The sequence below is a fragment of the Salvelinus sp. IW2-2015 genome, linkage group LG8 (assembly GCF_002910315.2).
Source record: "Salvelinus sp. IW2-2015 linkage group LG8, ASM291031v2, whole genome shotgun sequence".
NCBI lineage: Eukaryota > Metazoa > Chordata > Actinopteri > Salmoniformes > Salmonidae > Salvelinus > Salvelinus sp. IW2-2015.
Window position 1 is genome coordinate 54,689,041 of NC_036848.1, and position 21,856 is coordinate 54,710,896.

Genomic DNA, 21,856 nt, shown 5'->3' on the forward strand with positions numbered 1-21,856 from the left:
ACCACTATAAAATATGCTATAAAATAACTTACTATAAAACACTACCATAAAATACTTACTATAAAGACCACTAAAAAAAGTATACTATAAATACTTACCATAAAGACACTTACTATAAAATACCTTACTATAAAACATTACTATAATTTACTTAAATACTTACTATAAAATATACTATAAAAAAATTACAATAGCTGCACAATCTCACATTTTAATCATGTTTAACCTGTCTTTCAAATGGCAGCCTAAATACTTATCCTACACATCGTTTTTAACGCTTCCTTATTTCAGCCAAATACTTATCCTACACTATCGTTTTAACCTGTCTTTCAAATGGCAGCCTAAATACTTATCCTACACTATCGTTTAACCATCTTTCAAATGGCAGCCTAAATACTTATCCTACACTATCGTTTTAACCTGTCCTTCAAATGACTGTACAATCACGTTCAAATGGCAGCCTAAATCTTATCCTACACTATCGTTTTAACCATTTCAAATGGCAAGCCTAAATACCTATCCTACACTATCGTTTTAAACCAGTCTTTCTAAATGGCAGTCTAAATACTTATCCTTACACTATCGTTTTAACACAGTTCTTTCAAATGGCAGCCTAAATATCTTATCCTACACTATCGTTTTAACCAGTCTTCAAATGGCAGCCTAAATACTTATCCTACACTATCGTTTTAACCAGTCTTTCAAATGGCACCTAAATATTATCCTTCACTATGTACTGGATCATTTATATCTGATTAATGTTTGTAAATAACTTGTGTGTGTATATCACCAGTTGGATGACAATCACATGATACATTGGATTTCCCATCGTCAAAGTGTAATATCTACAGTATTCATACATGAGCACCAGACCAACCAACCTTATACCAATCCTCTGAAGCTTCTTGACAGTCACTAACGTGACTGTACAGTACATGTTTGGTATGGTACATATAGGTTTAAGTAGTTCGGTCAACTTATGTGAATGTAGTTGTTTGATACGTACAGTATATGGTTCAATATGGCCAACATTAGAAAGCATAGAATTATGTTATTTATCATCTCAAATAGACTCTTAACAAACTCTGTGTGATAATGATAAGAGCACACTCCTCTGTGTATAATGATAGAAGCCTCCCTCGTTGTAATTTAGAGCCATCCCCTCTGTTATATGATTAGGCCATCCCCTCTGTGTATAATGATAAAGCCATCCCCTCTGTGTGATCATATGATAGAGCCATCCCCTCTGTGTGATAATGATTAAAGCCATCCCCTCTGTTTTAATGGTTAGAGCCATCCCTCTGTGTGATAATGATATAGAGCCATCCCCTCTGTTTAATGGTTAGAGCCATCCCTCTGTTTGTAATGATTAGACCATCCCTCTGTTTTAATGGTTAGAGCCATCCCCTCTGTTTAATGGTTAGAGCCATCCCTCTGTTTTAATGATTAGAGCCATCCTCTGGAGTTTAGAAGCCATCCCTCTGTTTTAATGGTTAGAGCCATCCCCTCTGTTTTAATGTTAGAGCCATCCCTCTGTTTAATGATTAGAGCCATCCCCTCTGTGTGTATAATTAAAGCCACCTCTGTTTTAATGGTTATGGGGGGAGCTCCAGTAACAATCCAAGCCAACCCGGTCTGGGATGAGCTGAGAGCGCTGAGAGACATGGTGGTGGAACAGAGAGTGGAGCTGAGGAACATGGAAACCAGACTGAGGGACAGCGAGGACAAGCTGAACGAGATGAATATCAATCTGGTCCTCACTACAAGAACCGTGGAGGATTTGGAGACAGAGAATACAGCTCAAGCTAATGAACTGACAACCATAGGAGCCAGAGTGACAGCCAGTGAGACAGAGGTGGAGGAGCTGAAGAGAGATAATGTAGCTTTGGAGGCCAGAGTGACAGCCCGTGAGACAGAGGTGGAGGAGCTGAAGAGAGATCATGTAGCTTTGGAGGCCAGAGTGACAGCCAGTGAGACAGAGGTGGAGGAGCTGAAGAGAGATAATGTAGCTTTAGGAGCCAGAGTGACAGCCAGTGAGACAGAGGTGGAGGAGCTGAAGAGAGATAATGTAGCTTTGGAGGCCAGAGTGACAGCCAGTGAGACAGAGGTGGAGGAGCTGATGAGAGATAATGCAAAAAGACCAAAGGTGGCTTTCTCTGCTGCTTTGACAGACCCAGGATATGTCGGCCCTTTCAACACTGACAAAACTCTTGTCTACAACAAAGTCTTCACCAACATCGGCAACACTTACAGCACAACCACAGGCCTCTTCACTGCACCCGTGAGAGGAGTCTACTACTTCAGGTTCCCTGCTTTTGAAAACAAACGCACCTCTCTGTACGTTGGGGTGCGCTTAAACAAGAACAACCAGCAAGTCCTTTGGAATCATATATATAAAAGTGATGGTGATAATGTGTTTTTTATCCAATGCAGTATCTCTACTGCTGGCGGAGGGGGACCAGTTGTCCCTGTGCCTTCCTTCAAATCACGGACTCTGTGGTGATCTAAATCTCCAAAGCACTTTCAGTGGTTTCCTGCTCTTCCCAATGTGAGGGGGAATAACGCCTGGGTGATGGGTTTTCCTACCTGTACTACAGTGTAATATGTTATTTAAAAAAATAAATAACGACAACTAGAAAACAACTTCATGACGTATTGAACTCACAGAGTGGTGTTAGTAATATGATATTGTTTGAAGTGTATCCGGCTAATAAAGGATAGTAGGTAATAGAGTATTTTACTGAGACACTGTGAACTCAGTGTACCAGTCTAAACATCTACCACAAAATCCAATTGCTCTATAAAACACTGTTTTTTTCCCACCTTGCTTTGCCCACCGATTAAACAGCTTAAATGTTTTACTATCTGAATAATTTTTTCACACATGATATATTATTACATATTATTATTATGTTATTGTTATATGTTATTGTTATATGTTATTATTATATGCTATTATTACATGTTATTACACATTATTACATGTTATTACACGTTATTACATGTTATTACACGCTATTACACGTTATTACATGCTATTATGTTATTACTCTTTATTACACGTTATTACATGCTATTATGTTATTACACATTATTACATGGTATTACTCTTTATTACACGCTATTACATGCTATTATGTTATTACATGTTATTACTTGTTATTACACGTTATTACACGTTAGTACATGTTATTACATATTATTACACGTTATTGCATGCTATTATGTTTATTACACGTTTTACACGTTATTAACCTGTTATTACACCGTTATTAAACATTGCTATTATGTTATTAAACGTTATTACATGTTAATTGCATGTTTATTTAATGTTTATTACATATTATTCACACGTTATCACGTTTATTACATGTTATTACAACGTTATTACATGCTATTCCATGGTTTTACACGTTATTACCATGTTATTGCATGTTATTGATGTTATTACATATTATTACATGTTATTACACGTTATTACATGCCTTATGTATACACGTTTAGTACATGTTCTTGCTGTTATTATGTTTATTAACATATTATTACATGTTTATTAAACGTTATTGCATGCTATTATGTTAAGTACATGTTATTCACGGTTATTACATGTTATTATGTTTATTACATATTAAGTTACATGTATACAAATGTTATTATGTTATTAATATTATTACATGTTATTAACACGTTATTACATGCTATTAACTGTTATTACACATTATTACATGCTGTCTATGTTATTACATATTATTACATTGTTATTACACGTTATTACGCATGCTATTAATGTTATTTACACGTTATTACACATTAATTTACAGTGTTATTACATGCTTATTCATGTCATTACACGTTATTACACACGTTATTACACGTCATTAACAATGCCTATTATGTTATTACATGTTTATTACATGTTATTACACGTTATTACATGCTGTTATGTTATTACATGCTATTATGTTATTACATGTTATTATATTATTTCAAGTCTGTAGCTAACCTGACTCTGGGGTTCCATCCCACCCTTTCCCCACAGGGCTCTGGTCAAAAGTAGTGCACCATGTAGTACACAGCCATTTAGGATGTAACCTGGGTCTTCCCACTATCGTTGTAACCAGCAGGGGATGTCACGTAGCCGACAGGCAGGTACAAACTAGCGTTCCATTTAAAGTGACCTGTGATTCCATGTCTATGTATATAGGGCAGCAGCCTCTAAGGTGCAGGGTTGAGTAACCAGGTGGTAGCAGGTTACTCGAGTAGTTCTGTCAACACTCACAGGTATAAATTCAATTTCACATGATAGCCAACTATAGACACCAGCTATGGAAGTCAAATAGAAAACCAAGAGTTCCCTTAAAAAAGGCAAGATTGAAATCAAAAAAGGAAATCATTTCAATTGACTACTAAAGGTTGACTACAACTCTATGTCCAGTGGTGTCTCTCACCAGTCCCGCCCATTTGTGACATACATAAACTTACTGTAGGCTTACCTGTCCCACAACTGACATCAGGTATTGCCAGGTGATGTATTTTTGGATGAAATGACCTTGTCAAATGGGCAACAGCAACTACAACCACACGAGGAAAGAAACCAGAATCAAACTTATATTCTTCTATTTGTCTTTCATCAGCCAACTTTAGTGTTTCATTGTGGTGTGAACTGGTGGACAGAGCGTGGAGACAAGGCAGACTATCAGTCAACAGATGTTTTAAAAACGTGTTTTTCACACATCGGGATGGGAGAGGTGTTTTTAGAACATTCCAACGGCAATAATAAAGTCGACACTTGACTGTTTAGATGCGAGACCAAACTAATGGTATTATCACAATCAAAAGCCAATGGGGGTAAAAAAAAGCCAATAGCCTTCCATGTGTGATAAGTTAACTAGTAGCCTTCCATGTGTGACACGTTAACTAGTAGCCTTCCATGTGTGACACGTTAACTAGTAGCCTTACATGTGTGACACATTAACTAGTAGCCTTACATGTGTGACACGTTAACTAGTAGCCTTCCATGTGTGACACGAGTTTAACTAGTTCAGCTCTTCCATGTGGAACGTAACTAGTAGCCTTTCCATGTGGACACGTTAACTATGCTTACTGGACCTTACATGTAGCTTCCTGGGACACCCTGTTAAAGCTATTTGCCCTTTTATCCATGTGTGACACGTTAACTAGTAGCCTTCATGTGTGACACATTAACACTAGTAGCCTTCCAATGGTGATAAGTTAACTAGTAGCCTTCCAATGCTTGTGATAAGTTAACTAGTAGCCTCCATGTGTGACACGTTAACTAGTAGCCTATCCATGTGTGACACATTAACTAGAGCCTCTCATGGTTGTGACACTTTAACTAGGAGCTCTCCATGTTGTTACACGTGTAACTGAGTAGCCTTCCATGTGGACACGTTAACTAGTAGCCTTCCATGCTGGTGACACGTTAACCTAGTAGCCTTCCATGTGTGAACAGTTAACTAGTAGCCTCCACTGGTTGTGACACGTTAACTAGAGCCTTCATCTGTTCGATGCACACCGTTAACTAGCTAGACCTTCCATGTGCTGACACGTTAGATATTAGGCCTATCCATGGTGACACGGTTCTAACTAGTAGCCTTCAATGTGTTGACACGTTAACTAGTCAGCTCCTACCATTGTGACACGGGTATAACTCAGTTAGCGCCTTCCGGTGTGACACAGTTAACACGTAGCCTCATTGTGCAGTACTAGCTATCCTTCCATGGTGTGACACATTAACTAGTAGCCTTCCATGTGTGGACACTGAACTAGTAGCCTTCATGCGTTGACTGGACACACCCTCTCAGTCCTAAACTCAGTAGGCGCTTCCGACCTCGTGTGGACACAGTCTACACAGTAGTTCAGCCATACCATCGTGTGTGACACGCAAGTAACTGGTAGCCCATGCGTCCCATGAGACAACTCTGACCACAACCCGCTTAACTATTACCTTCATTGCAACTGTACACACATGCGCTTACGCTTATTACTAGTAGCCGGCCATGTGTACACGTTAATAGTAGCCTGATCCATCGTGTTACACGTTTAAACTAGTAGCCTCCGTTGTGTGACACGTTAACTAGTAGCCTTCCATGTGTGACACGTTAACTAGTAGCCTTCCATGTGTGACACGTTAACTAGTAGCCTTCCATGTGACATGTTAACTAGTAGCCTTCCACGTGACATGTTAACTAGTAGCCTTCCACGTGACATGTTAACTAGTAGCCTACATTGAGTGCGCTGCCACCCTGTGGCTCTGATGTCAAAATGGTCGACAGTTGGACTAGTAGCCTGGTAAGAGCTGCACTGCCACCAGGTGTCTCCTCAATCCTCCTCTGATGAAATACGTATTTCTCTCTAATAGTGTGTGTGCAAATGCACAGATAGGCTATTGACACATTGGGGGTGTCTATATATTTCATCATAGACTATACATGATCTGAGGAGAGGCACGAATATATCGACTACTTTATGTACAATGGTCTATTTCTAGTCTTGATGACCCAATGGCAAAGATACAGTATGTTCGACTCACCTCGGTCAAATGCAGCAGCTTGGACATGGAGCGCACGAGAGGCGCGCAAAACCTTTGAGCTACTTCCTGTGCGAACTATTTAATTATTCAAACTAGACACCTTTCATCCCTGGTTAATTAAACATACAAAAAGTGACTTGTATTATTCAATTTAGAGTAACACTAACTGATCTCCCACTCTACCCTGTTAGTAGACTATTCATCAAAATAGTGTGTGTGTGCGCGCGCGAGAGAGAGAAGGCGTGTGTGTGTGTGTGTGTGTGTGTGTGTGTGTGTGTGTGTGTGTGTGTGTGTGTGTGTGCGCGCGCGCGCGCGAGAGAGAGAGAGAAGGCGTGTGTGTGTGTGTGAGCACGAGAGAGAGAGAGAAGGCGTGTGTGTGTGTGTGAGCACGAGAGAGAGAGAGAGAGAGAGAGAAGGCAGTCGCTATCCAGGGACCAGTCGCTCCTCTGTCCACATCACAGCCACAGGACTTCAGCACTAGTCGCCTAGTTTTGTGAGATCCAACCCTGACTTCAATATTTCAACATTTTACTAAAGCAGTGAGTGCAGTGTCATTAGGGCTAATTAAAAACAGCTAAAAACGGAATATACACGACATTTTCAAAGAGCTATTACCTTTTAACCCACTGGATGGGCTACCTGGAGACGATGTTGAGCGCGTTTTCTGTCGTTGTGGCTTAGAACAGGTGAACGAATAGCGACATTATCAAAGACCACCAAGAACAAAACACCGGTCAGACACCCGAAGGTAAGGTCCTCTACAGATTATTTTCATAGTGAAAAGAGGTAGTGGGGGTACAGCGACTACGCACGGTCTAATAGTGACACTCAAAATACATAGACTATGACTTTTTGAAAAGTGTTCCCAAAAATATAAATATTTAATAGTTGGTTAAAAGCCTATAATTGAGCGTCAGGGATCCGCTTAGCTGTTTTTAGCAACGCTATTTACACACTAGCGTTGCTAGGAATCAGCTTGCAACAAAAAAAACAGAATAGTCTGCCAGAAACGAAATACAATTCTATTTCAATTTACTCTGCCGATTCTGTAGGGTTGGGTCCTTATGCAGGAAGGGAATTGAGATGAAACATCTAATAAGACATAAATTAAAGCTGCATTATGTAACTTTTTGGGTGATCCCACCATATTCACATAGAAATGTGAGTTATAAATCTGTCATTCGGTAGATCTGTTCTATGTGCACTATTTCTATCCTTCACATTCTTAAGTTTCATTTTTGGTTATTTAACTTTCGGGTTAATTGGTTTGAAAGAGTGATATTCTGTGGAGTGATTTGTCAGAGCTTCCCGTTCTATCTTTCTGAGTTTTCTCTGGTTTTGTGTAGAACCACCTGCCACTGGACACCGATATTTATAAGATACATTTTAGCCCGAATCGAGAAGGAAGACAGTATACCCACATTGAGAACCCCTGGGTTAACATATCCATGGGCTTTTGTTTGGTTACTGAATGCCACCGAATCCTTGACTTTCTCTTTTAGTCTCTGTGTGTGTGTGTGTGTCCCTATGCCTATGCCTACGTGTTTATGTGTGATAAGATCTCAACAATTGTCTCTCCATACTTCCTCCCGCCACAGACAACTGACTACCTGTTTTGTTACTTACTCCCTAGTCCCCAACACAAACTTAGTTACATTATTGGCAGAATTGCCAAGAAAATTATATTACATGAGGGTTATTGAATTAAGCCACATGGAAATACAGAAGTATGTCTCTCTTACGGCTGAGCAGTGGCTTCATGGCAGGAAACTGAACAGCATTCGCCACCACAACAACACCACCTAGGGAGGAGGTGAGGGCCCTGGGAGAGTGGTGCCAGGAAAATAGCCTCTCTCTCTCAACGTCAACAAAACAAAGGAGCTGATCGTGGACTTCAGGAAACAGCAGAGGGAGCACACCCCCCTATCCACATCGACAAGACCACAGTGAAGGTGGAAAGCTTCAAGTTCCTCAGCGTACACATCACTGATGATCTGAAATGATTCAACACCACACACAGTGAGGTGAAGAAGATGCAACAGCGCCTCTTCAACCTTAGGAGGCTGAAGACATTTGGCTTGGCCCCTAAAACCCTCACAAACTTTTACAGATGAACAATTGAGAGCATCCTGACGGGCTGTATCACCGCCTGGTATGGCAACTGCACCACCCGCAACTGCAGGGCTCTCCAGAGGGTGGTGTGGTCTGCCCAACGCATCATCGGGGACAAACTACCTGCTCTCCAGGACAACTACAGCACCCGATGCCATAGGAAGGCCAAAAAGATCATCAAGGACATCAACAACCCGAGCCACGACCTGTTCAACCCACTATCATCCAGAACGCGAGGTCAGTGCAGGTGCCTCAAAGCAGGGACCGAGAGACTGAAAAACAGCTTCTATCTCAAGGCCATCCGACTGTTAAATAGCCATCACTAGCCGACTTCCACTCGGTTACGCAACCCTTCACCTTAGAGTGCTGCTGCCCTATATACATAGACATGGAATTACTGGCCACTTTAATAATGTTACTCAACCCTTCACCTTAGAGTGCTGCTGCCCTATGTACATAGACATGGAATTACTGGCCACTTTAATAATGTTACTCAACCCTTCACCTTAGAGTGCTGCTGCCCTATGTACATAGACATGGAATTACTGACCACTTTAACCTCTACATGATCGGTGTCCCCCCCTCGCGGGACAGTTGAGCTAACGTAGGCTAATGTGATTAGCATGAGGTTGTAAGTAACAAGAACATTTCCCAGGACATAGACATATCTGATCTGGGCAAAAAGCTTAAATCCTTGTTAATATAACTGCACTGTCCAATTTACAGTAGCTATTACAGTGAAATAATACCATGCTATTGCTTGAGGAGAGTGCACAGTTATGAACTTGAAAATGTATCAATAAACCAATTAGGCACATTTGGGCAGACTTGATACAACATTTTGAACAGAAATGCAATGGTTCATTGGATCAGTCTAAAATGTTGCACATACACTGCAAAATCTAAATTGCGCCTAACCTGGAACAATACATTGTGACCTTTCTCTTGCATTTCAAAGATGATGAAAAAAAAAGTTTTTTTCTTTGTATTATCTTTCACCAGATCTAATGTGTTATATTATCCTATATTCATTTCACATTTCCACAAACTTCAAAGTGTTTCCTTTAAAATGGTATCAAGAATATGCATATCCTTGCTTCAGGTCCTGAGCTACAGGCAGTTAGATTTGGGTATTTCATTTTAGGCAAAATTTGAAAAAAAGGGTCCGATGGTTTTTAAACATCCTTCTTCAACCTGTCCCCTTCCCTTCATCTACACTGATTGAAGTGGATTTAACAAGTGTCATCAAATAGGTGATCATAACTTTCACCTGGATTCACCTGGTCAGTCTATGTCATGGAAAGAGCACATGTTCCTAATGTGTTGTACATGCATTGCTCCAACTATAACTTGAATTTGAGATTACGTGCCATGAGCCTTTTTAAAGCTTCTATTTTAAGACCAAGATTTGCCCTTGTGGTGAGTTTGTCAAACTCATCTAAACAACTGGCAACTTTTTTGAAAATAAGCATCCCTACAGTATCCCAGACTTATTTGAATGCTGTGCCATGCCATTTCTCTCTGTCCCCGTCAAATTACATTACACTGAGCAGACATTTTATAACCACATAGATCAAATCTAATGTTATTGGTCACATACAACATATTTACCAGATGTTGTTGTGGGTGTAGTGAAATGCTTGTGTTTCTAGCTCCAACAGTGCAGTAGTATCTAAAAACAATTCACAACAATACACACAAATCTAAAAAGTAAAAAAATGGAATTAAGAAATATATAAATTATTAGATTGAGCAATGTCGGAGTGGCTTTGACTGAAATACAGTAGAATAGAAAACAGTATATTCATATGAGATGAGTAAAGTGGCGTGTAAACATTATTTAAACATTATTAAAGTGACTAGTGTTCCCTTATTAAGCCTTGAGCCATGGATTGTGTACGTGTGAATGGGCAACACAAAATATTTAAGTGCCTTTGAATGGGGTATGGTAGTAGGTGCCAGGCACACAGGTTTGAGTGTGTCAGGAACTGCAACGCTGCTGGGTTTTTCACCCTCAACAGTTTCCCGTGTGTATCAAGAATGGTCCACCACCCAAAGGACATTTAGCCAACTTGACACAACTGTGGGGAAGCATTGAAGTCAACATGGGCCAGCATCCCTGTGGAACGCTTTCCACACCTCGTAGAGTCCCTGCCCTGATGAATTGAGGCTGTTCTAAGGGTAAACGGGGAGGGTGGGGGGTGCAACTCAATATTAAGAAGGTGTTCCGAATGTTTTGTACACTGTGTGTATAGAATGTGTGGTGTCTTGTGAGTGAAATTATATGGTGAGTGTGTGTGTGCTGTACTACACTGTGTCCTCTGGCCGTAAAAGAGTGTCTCAACTGACATTCCTAAGTGTTATCATGTTCACACAGTGGACTCACTCTATACTTGTTTCAAACTCTTATCAATGATTCTCAAAAAGGACGTGGATAAATGCCAGCTTCAGAAATACCTTCAGTTTTTGTGTTTGCTGGATTATTTATACTTTCTAAGGCTCTGGTATTTTTACATAGAAAAAAGTAAAAAATTAACATCTAAGCCATTTTAAACAGAAATCAAATCTTTCCATCTGTTGTTTGTGTGAAGTGGGTATACGTCGTTACATCCTGATTACAGTATGATTTTATCTGTTTGCTATTGACTCATGTTGACCTGCTTGGGTGTATCAAGAGTGACTCTTCAATGTATGACAACGTCACTGGTTTCTCTCTTCTCCCTCTTAAGAACCTTCTCATATGCCAACCTACTCAGTCTCTCCTTCTATCTCTGTGTGAACACAGGTGCTGCTCAACTCCATGGACCACACACTCCAGAGACTTCATCTCCTAGTCCCGACCGCCATCACTCTCTGGTCTTTCCCCGTCTCGATGGCCGCCAGTGTGACCCCAAGTGGGTGTGGCTCCAACGTAGACTCCCTGTACTACAGGCTGTGTGACCTCAGTGCCGTATGGGGCATCGTGCTGGAGGCGTTAGCGGCAGCCGGCGTGCTGGTCTCCATCATCCTCTTCATCGTCCTCCTGGCCAGCCTGCCCTTCATCACAGACAAGAATAGGATGCGCTCCGTGGGCCTCCACGCCTGCTTCCTGATCAGTACCCTGGGCCTCTTCTGCCTCACCTTCTCCTTCATCGTAGGGAAAGACTTCGCCACCTGCGCTTCGCGACGCTTCCTCTTCGGAGTGCTGTTCGCCGGGTGCTTCGCGTGTCTTCTCATGCAGTGTGTGAAGCTGAACCTCTTGGCCCGCAGGGGAGATCGGGTGCCCCGGGCCTCGGTGCTGTGTCTGGGAGTCCTGGGACTCTGGCTGGTGGAGGTGGTCATCAACACGGAGTGGCTGATCATCACTGTGGCTCGATATCCTCTCATGCTACTCAACGCTACAGGGATAGCACTTGGCACAGCCACAAACGTGCCCTGTAACATCACCAACCAGGACTTTGTCATGGCGCTGATCTACGTGTTGAATCTTCTCCTAGCTGTCATAGTGGCTTCCTTACCCACCCTGTGTGGGAAACACAAGCAGTGGCGCCAGGAGGGAGCCTTCATCCTCGTCACGGGTCTCCTCTCTGTGTTCATCTGGGTGGCCTGGATCACCATGTACGTCTGGGGGAACCTGAAGACCGGCAGACCCAGCTGGGATGACCCTACCCTGGCCATCGCCCTGGTCAGCAACGCCTGGGTGTTCCTGATCCTCTACACCATCCCAGGGATATGCTCTCTGACCGGGGTAGAGGAGGGGGGCGCGCCAGGGTTCGGAGAGGACCTGAGCAGAGGTGTGGGCTATGAGAATATCCTGAAGGAGCAAGGAGCCCAGAGCATGTTTATGGAGAACAAGGCTTTCTCTATGGATGAGCCCAACTTCGGTATGTAGCCACCCACACACACACACACACACACACACACACACACACACACACAACCACACACACACAACACACACACACACACACACACACACACACACACACACACACACACACACACACACACAACACACACTACATCAAGTACATTCACTAGATACCAGGATGTTTTCTCCACTTGCTAGCACATTACATACAGTTAATATATCTAATAATCTAAATACATCTCATATATCTAATATATCTAATATATCTAATACATCTAATACATCTAATACATATAATATATCTAAAATATCTAATATATCTAACACATCTATACATCTGAAATATCTAATATATCTAACACACTTAACCATTAGAAAGGGGAGGTTCAGCAGGTAGAGGAGGGTATGGGGCTTGTCAGCAGGTTCAGGAGGGAATGGGGCTTGTCAGCAGGTAGAGGAGGGTATGGGGCTTGTCAGCAGGTTTAGGAGGGTATGGGCTTGTCAGCAGGTTAAGGAGGGTATGGGACTTGTCAGCAGGTTCGGAGGGTATGGGCTTGTCAGCAGGTTCAGGAGGGTATGGGACTTGTCAGCAGGTTCAGGAGGGTATGGGGGTTGTCAGAGGTTCAGGAGGTATGGGGCTTGTCAGCAGGTTCAGGAGGGTATGGGACTTGTCAGCAGGTTCAGGAGGGTATGGGCTTGTCAGCAGGTTCAGGAGGGTATGGGACTTGTCAGCAGGTTCAGGAGGGTATGGGGCTTGTCAGCAGGTTCAGGAGGGAATGGGGCTTGTCAGCAGGTTCAGGAGGGTATGGGGCTTGTCAGAGGTTCAGGAGGGTATGGGGCTTGTCAGCAGGTTCAGGAGGGTATGGGGCTTGTCAGCAGGTTCAGGAGGGTATGGGGCTTGTCGGCAGGTTCAGGAGGGTATGGGACTTGTCAGCAGGTTCAGGAGGGTATGGGGCTTGTCGGCAGGTTCAGGAGGGTATGGGGCTTGTCAGCAGGTTCAGGAGGGTATGGGGCTTGTCAGCAGGTTCAGGAGGGTATGGGCTTGTCAGCAGGTTCAGGAGGGTATGGGGCTTGTCAGCAGGTTCAGGAGGGTATGGGGCTTGTCAGCAGGTTCAGGAGAGTATGGGGCTTGTCAGCAGGTTCAGGAGGGTATGGGACTTGTCAGCAGGTTCAGGAGGGTATGGGACTTGTCAGCAGGTTCAGGAGGGTATGGGCTTGTCAGCAGGTTCAGGAGGGTATGGGACTTGTTAGCAGGTTCAGGAGGTATGGGACTGTCAGCAGGTCAGGAGGGTATGGGACTTGTCGAGACAGGTTCAGGAGGGTATGGGACTTGTCAGCAGGTTCAGGAGGGTATGGGGCTTGTCAGCAGGTTCAGGAGGGTATGGGGCTTGTCAGCAGGTTCAGGAGGGTATGGGGCTTGTCAGCAGGTTCAGGAGGGTATGGGCTTGTCAGCAGGTTCAGGAGGTGATGGGGCTTGTCAGCAGGTTAGGAGGGTATGGGCTTGTCAGCAGGTTCAGGAGGGTATGGGACTTGTCAGCAGGTTCAGGAGGGTATGGGGCTTGTCAGCAGGTTCAGGAGGTATGGGGTTGTCGGCAGGTTCAGGAGGGTATGGGCTTGTCAGCAGGTTCAGGAGGGTATGGGCTTGTCAGCAGGTTCAGGAGGGTATGGGACTTGTCAGCAGGTTCAGGAGGGTATGGGGCTTGTCAGCAGGTTCAGGAGGGTATGGGCTTGTCACAGGTTCAGGAGGGTATGGGCTTGTCAGCAGGTTCAGGAGGTATGGGGCTTGTCAGCAGGTTCAGGGGTATGGGGCTTGTCAGCAGGTTCAGGGGGTATGTGGCTTGTCAGCAGGTTCAGGAGGGTATGTGGCTTGTCAGCAGGTAGAGGAGGGTATGGGCTTGTCAGCAGGTTCAGAGGGGTATGGGGCTTGTCAGCAGGTTCAGGAGGGTATGGCTTGTCAGCAGGTTCAGGAGGGTATGGGGACTTTTCAGAAGGTTCAGGAGGGTATGGGGCTTGTCAGCAGGTTCAGGAGGGTATGGGGTCTTGTCAGCAGGTTCAGGAGGGTTATGGGGCTTGTCAGCAGTTCAGGAGGGTATGGGCTTGTCAGCAGGTTCAGGAGGGTATGGGGCTTGTCAGCAGGTTCAGGAGGGTATGGGCTTGTCAGCAGGTTCAGGAAGGTATGGGACTTGTCAGCAGGTTAGGAGGGTATGGGCTTGTCAGCAGGTTCAGGAGGGTATGGGACTTGTCAGCAGGTTCAGGAGGAGTGGTATGGGGCTTGTCAGCAGGTTCAGGAGGGTATGGGGCTTGCGTACGTATAGTCAGACACGTGAATAAAATAACATTGTTGTCTACGTGTAACAATCTGCACACTCTACAGCTTATTTGTTCATATTCCAATGTACATTATTTTCAATGACCCTGAGTCTGAAATAAAATATCTTCCAAAACAGTAAGTTGAAAAGAAACTGCGAGATGGATAAGAAAAGCTCACCGAATATGATTGAAACGGTACTGAATTTCACATCCAGTATACAGTACAATATGCATACCTTAAAGAATTTGATATGCTGATGTGGTTTTAATCCTATTGGTGATCAGAATCTGATCTCGCAGGTTGCAGCAGAGCCAGACAGGACACTGTGTCTCCTCTCCTCTCCTCCCCTCCCACTCTATCTCTTTGATGCTGCTCCACCTGCCCTCGGCCTGCCCTGGCCTCATCTCATCACAATCAAATGGCACCCTGTTTCCTATATAGGGCACTACTTTTGACAAAAGGCACTGGTCAAAAGTAGTGCACTTTATATGGAATAGGGTGCCATTTGGGATGCAGACAATGGTTTAGGTCAGAGTGGGAGGGAGGGATAATAGCACATGTTAATGCGGATGGCGCCTTGTGAGTTAGCAGCTCTGTCCTGACTGAGGTTAACCTACTGTATGTCCTGGTCTGTTGAGATCAGCTGGCACCAGGTGACTAGTCTCTAGACAGACAGGTTAGATTTGATTTGATTTTGCCTCCCACAATGTACCAATGTTCCAGCATGTTGCCCAAGGTCTGGGATTTCTGAGAACATATCAATACAGTATTAGAACATAGAGACACATACAGTGTTTAGTCCGTTTATCCTGACTGGAGAATCATGTTTGATAAAATAAAAGGAACAAAAATATAATGAGCCCTCTGCTATCTGTCCTCTGCTATCTGTCCTCTGCTATCTGTCCTCTGCTATCTGTCCTCTGCTATCTGTCCTCTGCAATCTGTCCTCTGCAATCTGTCCTCTGCTATCTGTCCTCTGCTATCTGTCCTCTGCCATCTGTCCTCTGCTATCTGTCCTCTGCTATCTGTCCTCTGCTATCTGTCCTCTGCCCAATCTGTCCTCTTGCTATCTGTCCTCTGCAAATCTGTCCTCTGCCATCTGTCCTCTCTGTCCTAACTGCCATCTGTCCTCTGCTATATGTCCTCTTCTGCTATCTGTTCCTCTGCATTCTGTCCTCTGCTACTCTGATCCTTCTGCTATCTGTCCTCTGCTAATCTGTCCTCTGACACATCAGTTGCCATATTCAAAAGCTAATAATGAAGTGAGAGAACAGAGAATGTTTTTGACAAAAATAACCCCTTCCATATTTGGCGGTTTTATTTTCATATTTAACTATTATTAAATATTAACAGAAATAATGTTTGTTTTAAAACTAATCAACCTTTTCTGGGAAGAGACTGAGAACGAAGGAGGATATCTGTCGTGATGAGAGGAGCTATGAAACCAGAAAAAGTCCTTCATTGTCTTTGTTTATCCTGAGGACTTATTTAAACATTATTAACCACCAATCCTTTTCTCTCTCCCACACATAATTCATTCCCACCGGTCTACCAGGTGACTCAATGGGATTTAGTAATTGCACTTTTTTTTAGAACAGTGACTAACCAGGTGTACCATGCATATATAAACACTGACACATACACACACCAAACACACACACATCAGCTTGCCCCAACATCACTCTTTGTGTTTGCGTTACCGTGATGTCTCAACAGCAAACAATGTGGCCAACAGTGTCATGGTAGGCAGATATTTTCACAGGGGGACCAGGCATTTCCACCTGGGGAAAATAAAAAATGTCTCTCACATTAACCAAGCACTATCCATCCTACCTTTATAGAGGTTACTGTCTCTCACATTAACCAAGCATTATCCATCCTACCTTTTATTAGAGGATTACTGATCTCTCAGCATTCAAACCAAGCATTATCCATCCTGACCTTTATAGAGGATTACTGTCTCTCACATTAACAAGCATGAATCCATCCTACCTTTATAGAGATTACTGTCTCTCACATTAACAAGCATTATCCATCCTACCTTTTATAGAGGATTACTGTCTCTCACATTACCAACGCATTATCCATCCTACCTTTATAGAGGATTACCTGTCTCTCACATTAACCAAGCATACCATCCTACCTTTATAGAGGATTATGTCTCTCACATTAACCAAGCATTATCCATCCTACCTTTTATAGAGGATTACTGTCTCTCACACTTAACCAAGCATTATCCATCGCTACCTTTATAGAGGATTACTGTCTCTCACATTAACCAAGCATTATCCACCCTACCTTATAAGAGGATTACTGTCTCTCACATTAACCAAGCACTTATCCATCCTACCTTTTATAGAGGATTACTGTCTCTCACAATTAACCAAGCATTATCCATCCTACCTTTTATAGAGGCATTACTGTCTCTCACCATTAACCAAGCATTATCCATCCTACCTTTTATAGAGGATTACTGTCTCGTCACATTACACCAAGCATTATCCATCCTACCCTTTTATAGCAGGATGCACATTTGACTGCACAGTGGAGATAATAGACGCTATCGCCTGCGTCTGTTGTTTATGAATCTTGTCATGGTGGTTGAATAGAACAAGCTACATAACTGCGTTGCTTGGAACACTGAATACCCAGAGGATACTGCTTGAACGCGCCCGTGGAGTGTCTGACTACGTGACTTGATTGAGATTTAGGATTTGAAAAAACGTGTTGATATAAAGAAAGATCATCTCTGTCCCGACATACAACCACTGAGCTCTGTCGAAACATTAGCAACACCTTCCTAAATATTGAGTTGCCACCTTATCGCCATCCAAGAAATCAGCTCAGTCTCGTCGGCGTCATGGACATCTACACGATCGTTGGAAAGCGCACGTTCCCACAAGGGCATGCTGGCCCATGAGTGACCCAAATGCTCCCAGGTTGCTAGCACTCACGGATAGTTCCGTCAGGAGTTGGCTGCGACGTGCCGCTTTGGTGGATGCGCTTCATTCTTGGACATACCACCGTCGGACAAGCTGAGTTGAGCGTGAAACCAACGTCAAGGCACTGAACGTCTTTTGTCTTGATCCAGCATCCGACTCTTGATGGCCAGACATACACAATCCATGTCTCAATTGTCTTCAAGGCTTAACAAACTTCTTCTTGCCGATGACTCACACCCTGTCTCCTGTCCCTTCAGCTCTAACACTGATTTGTGAAGTTGCGATTTAAACAAGTGTCATCAATAAGGCGATCATTGCTTTCACCTGGATTCACCTGGGTCACCAGTCTATGTCATTGAAAGACACTCAGTGTGTTGATTGGGATCTAATGTTGTCCGAATGTTTTCCTTGTTATCTTTACCTCGCAGGTCCACAAGTTGTGTCTTCCATACAGGCGGCTATAGTGGTCCAGATCCACCGTTCTGTCTACCAGCCCACTGAGCTGGCTCTTATCAGCAGGGGAATGGGGAATGTGAGTACTGGCCGTCATTGTTTGTCCTACACACACACACACACACACACACACACACACCACACAGACTTACCGGTGCGCGGACCACCCACACACACACACGACACGGGCGCGACACGGACACACACACCAACACACAACACACACCACGGGCGCGACCACACAACACCACACACCACACACACACACACACACACACACACACACTGCCACAGATTGATGTTGTTGCGTTTTTCAATTATTTCATTAAAAGAAAGAGTGATCTTTATTCATATCCATTGTGTTTAAATATTCTTCCATTCTCTTTTGTACGGATCATGATAAGCATGTTGTGGTCCTTGTGTATCTCTGGTTGCAGCAGGAAATGTCTCACATCCCCCGAGCCTCCACCAACAACAGCTCCGTGGCCCACAGCGGGGCCAGTATCCTGTCGGCACGCACCGACGAGACAGCAAACACACAGACGCAGCAGGGCCACAGTGTAGGTGGAGATAGAAAGACCCTGTGATGTGTTCCAAAAATGGCACCCTATTCCCTTTGTAGTGCACTACTTTTGACCAGAGCCCTGGACAAAAGTAGTGCACTAAATAGGTAATAGGGTGTGTGTGTTTGTGTGTGTGTGTGTGCTGTCCTCTGACATATTCTCCTCACCTCTCTCCCTGTCCATTCTCCTCTTCTCCTCTGAGAATGGTGGAAAATACAGTCCTTGTCTCACTCTCTTAGCATTGGGGGTATTTTGGCTACATGTATACAGTAAACACACACAATCACAATGCATTCCTTCTCGCTCTACGTTTCCCCTTGACAAGCCTGTCACTTAAGTTTCTTCCCGGTCTTGTACTGTCGTCTTGTCTTATTGGACGGTTTCTATCTCTACATTCCTAGGAAATATGTTGTTGTTTTTTGTCCATCCACCTGTTTCTCTTATTGCTTTGGATCAGTCGTCTCTTTCACTTCATTCGTCCTGTGGGTTTCTGACTTTTTTCCGGTGTTAAGGCCTTTCCTTTGACCTTCTTTCAGCTGTGTTTTTTTTCTCACACGCATATTGCGTTAGCGTTGTCATTACACTATGCCTATTTATATGACATTAGGTCTATATAGTTTTTTTTTAACAATATCTCTCCATCTTTTTCTGTTTTCAGGGCAATGGGCTGCAGAAGATATCCCAGTGGTGAACACAGACTACTTTACACCTCTCTCCTCAATTCATTTTTATTGATACAGTTTCCTCATGTTGACTCTATTTTGCTGTTGTCCATTGCATCCTTGATATGAGCTGGTTTTAACGGGACCCATCACAACGAGGCCTACCTGAACTCTGACCTATTAGCCTATCAGACTCCAGAGGTGACGTTTAGGTGAACGACACAAACAGTTTGCCCTTTGTAAAACCCCTAAAGATGGACAGTCCTGTGTACGACATAACCCTCTATCGATAGATTGACAGTGCCTACAGGTCTGTCTGTCCCTGTTCCAGTTCCTGCCCATCTGTCTGTCTGACAGAAGTCAAAGCAACCCACAGAGTGGAGAGCAGGCCCATGGCATTGGGAGAGAACAATACCTTTTGCAGAGGTCACCTCTGACTATGAGCTGAGCTCTCCGCTGGACACACTGTGACAGATGAAATGTGAGCATGCTAACACCACGGAAAACTAGTCTCACTCTCTCTTAGCATGTGGGGGTGTATTTAGGCTACAAATATAGATATATATACACACACACACACACACACACACACACACACACACACACACACACACAAACTCACAATAGTCACATACACAGTAGTCACGTGGAAGTGCAGCCAAGATCAGGATCAGTCAAGCGAGGGGGCAACTGGTGTGATGGGATAAACCTGTCATCCCAGTGTTCTCAGAAGAGGACCCCTTAACAGTGGAACATTCCATACCTGGAACACCCTCTATGGTTCCATGGAATCTTGGAAAATGACTCTTCTGTCACGGGGGATACCTACCTAACACTAATGCACTCAGTTATAGGTTTAGCATACAGAAAGCTTGCACTTTCAAGCTTTCAATTCAAGTAAGTGTCGATATTATTATGTCAATGTTTAGTGCCTGGCTTGTGAATGGGTCTCACTTTCAGAAAGTTAAAATTGCTATTTAAATTTGTAGCTAAAGGTTGTTGAATGACTTAATGTTAATGCCATGCCAATGAATGGCTTCTCACTACATATGTAAGGAAGCACTTGTTGTATGAAATGTTGTATGAATTTGGAAATTTGATATTTAAAACATAGCTATTTACAGTAATTACTTTTCTTGTAATCAGTTTTGAGCCAACACCTGTAAATGCAATAATGAATGTTCAATCTAATATGAAGTTGTAATGCAACAGTGAGTGAATTGATTGGTTGAACATACAGCCATTGATGTCTGAAAGAAAAATGAAAATCTAAATAAACATTTAATGATGAAGTACATACAGTCCAGAGAATCTGTCATAATAAATTAATATTATACCTAATACTGGTATTTACCCTAATACACTTATTTACCCTGATACTGTTATTTACCCTGATAATTTTAATACATAATACTGGCATTTACCCTAATACTGTTATTTAGCCTGATACTGTTAATACCTAATACTGTTATTTACCCTAATACTGTTATTTACCCTGATACTGTTATTTACCCTGATACTGTATTTACCCTCTGATACGTTCATTTACCCTAACAAACTGTTATTTAACCCTGATACTGTTAATACTAATGCTGTTAATACTTATACTGGTAATATCCATACTGGCATTTACCCTGATACTGTTATTTAGGCCTGATCTGTTAATTACCTATAACTGTTAATTACCTAATACTGTTATTTACCCTAATACTGTTTATTTAACCCTGATACTGTTAATACCTAATACTGTTATCCTAATACTGTTATTTACCCTGATACTGTTAATACGCTAATAATGTTAATCACTAATACTGCTATTTACCCTAATACTGTTTATACCTAATACTGCTATTTACCCTGATACTGTTTATACCTAATACTGTTTATTTAACGCCTAATACTGGTATTTACCCTGATACTGTTAATACCTAATACTGTTATTTACCCTAATCCTGTTATTTACCCTGATACTGTTATACCTAATACTGCCTTGTTACCCTGATACTGTTAATACCTAATACTGTTTATTTAACCGAATACTGTTATTTACCCTAATACTGTTATTCCCTGATCTTTTTGTTTATTACCTTGATACTGTTATTTACCCTGATACTGTCATTTACCCTAATACTGTTATTTACCCTGATACTGTTAATACCTAATACTGTTATTTACCCTGATACTGTTTTTACCTGATACTGTTATTTACCCTAATACTGTTAATACCTAATACTGTTATTTACCCTGATACTGTTATACCTAATACTGTTATTTACCTGATACTGTTATTTACCCTGATACTGTTATTTACCCTGATACTGTTTTTACCCTGATACTGTTATTTACCCTAATACTGTTAATACCTAATACTGTTATTTACCCTGATACTGTTAATACCCAATACTGTTAT

The 21,856-nt window shown here is 42.7% G+C and overlaps 1 protein-coding gene, 1 long non-coding RNA gene and 1 pseudogene across 2 annotated transcripts; all 3 read left to right on the forward strand.

The window, feature by feature from the left end:
- Positions 1–1,597: 1,597 nt before the first annotated feature.
- On the forward strand, positions 1,598–2,552 carry LOC111968285 (kinesin-like protein KIFC1; annotated as a pseudogene).
- Positions 2,553–8,192: 5,640 nt separating this feature from the next.
- Positions 8,193–12,536, forward strand: LOC111968286 (G-protein coupled receptor family C group 5 member C-like). The gene is made up of 2 exons (XM_070445050.1): positions 8,193–8,902; positions 11,451–12,536. The coding sequence occupies exons 1-2, from the start codon at positions 8,708–8,710 to the stop codon at positions 12,534–12,536; spliced, it is 1,281 nt and encodes a 426-aa protein (XP_070301151.1). The 5' UTR covers positions 8,193–8,707.
- A 5,686-nt stretch (positions 12,537–18,222) lies between these two features.
- LOC111968177 (uncharacterized) lies at positions 18,223–20,743 on the forward strand. Its single transcript, XR_002877847.2, has 3 exons — positions 18,223–18,300; positions 18,659–18,781; positions 19,443–20,743. It is a non-coding gene; the product is annotated as an uncharacterized lncRNA (long non-coding RNA).
- Positions 20,744–21,856: the final 1,113 nt, after the last annotated feature.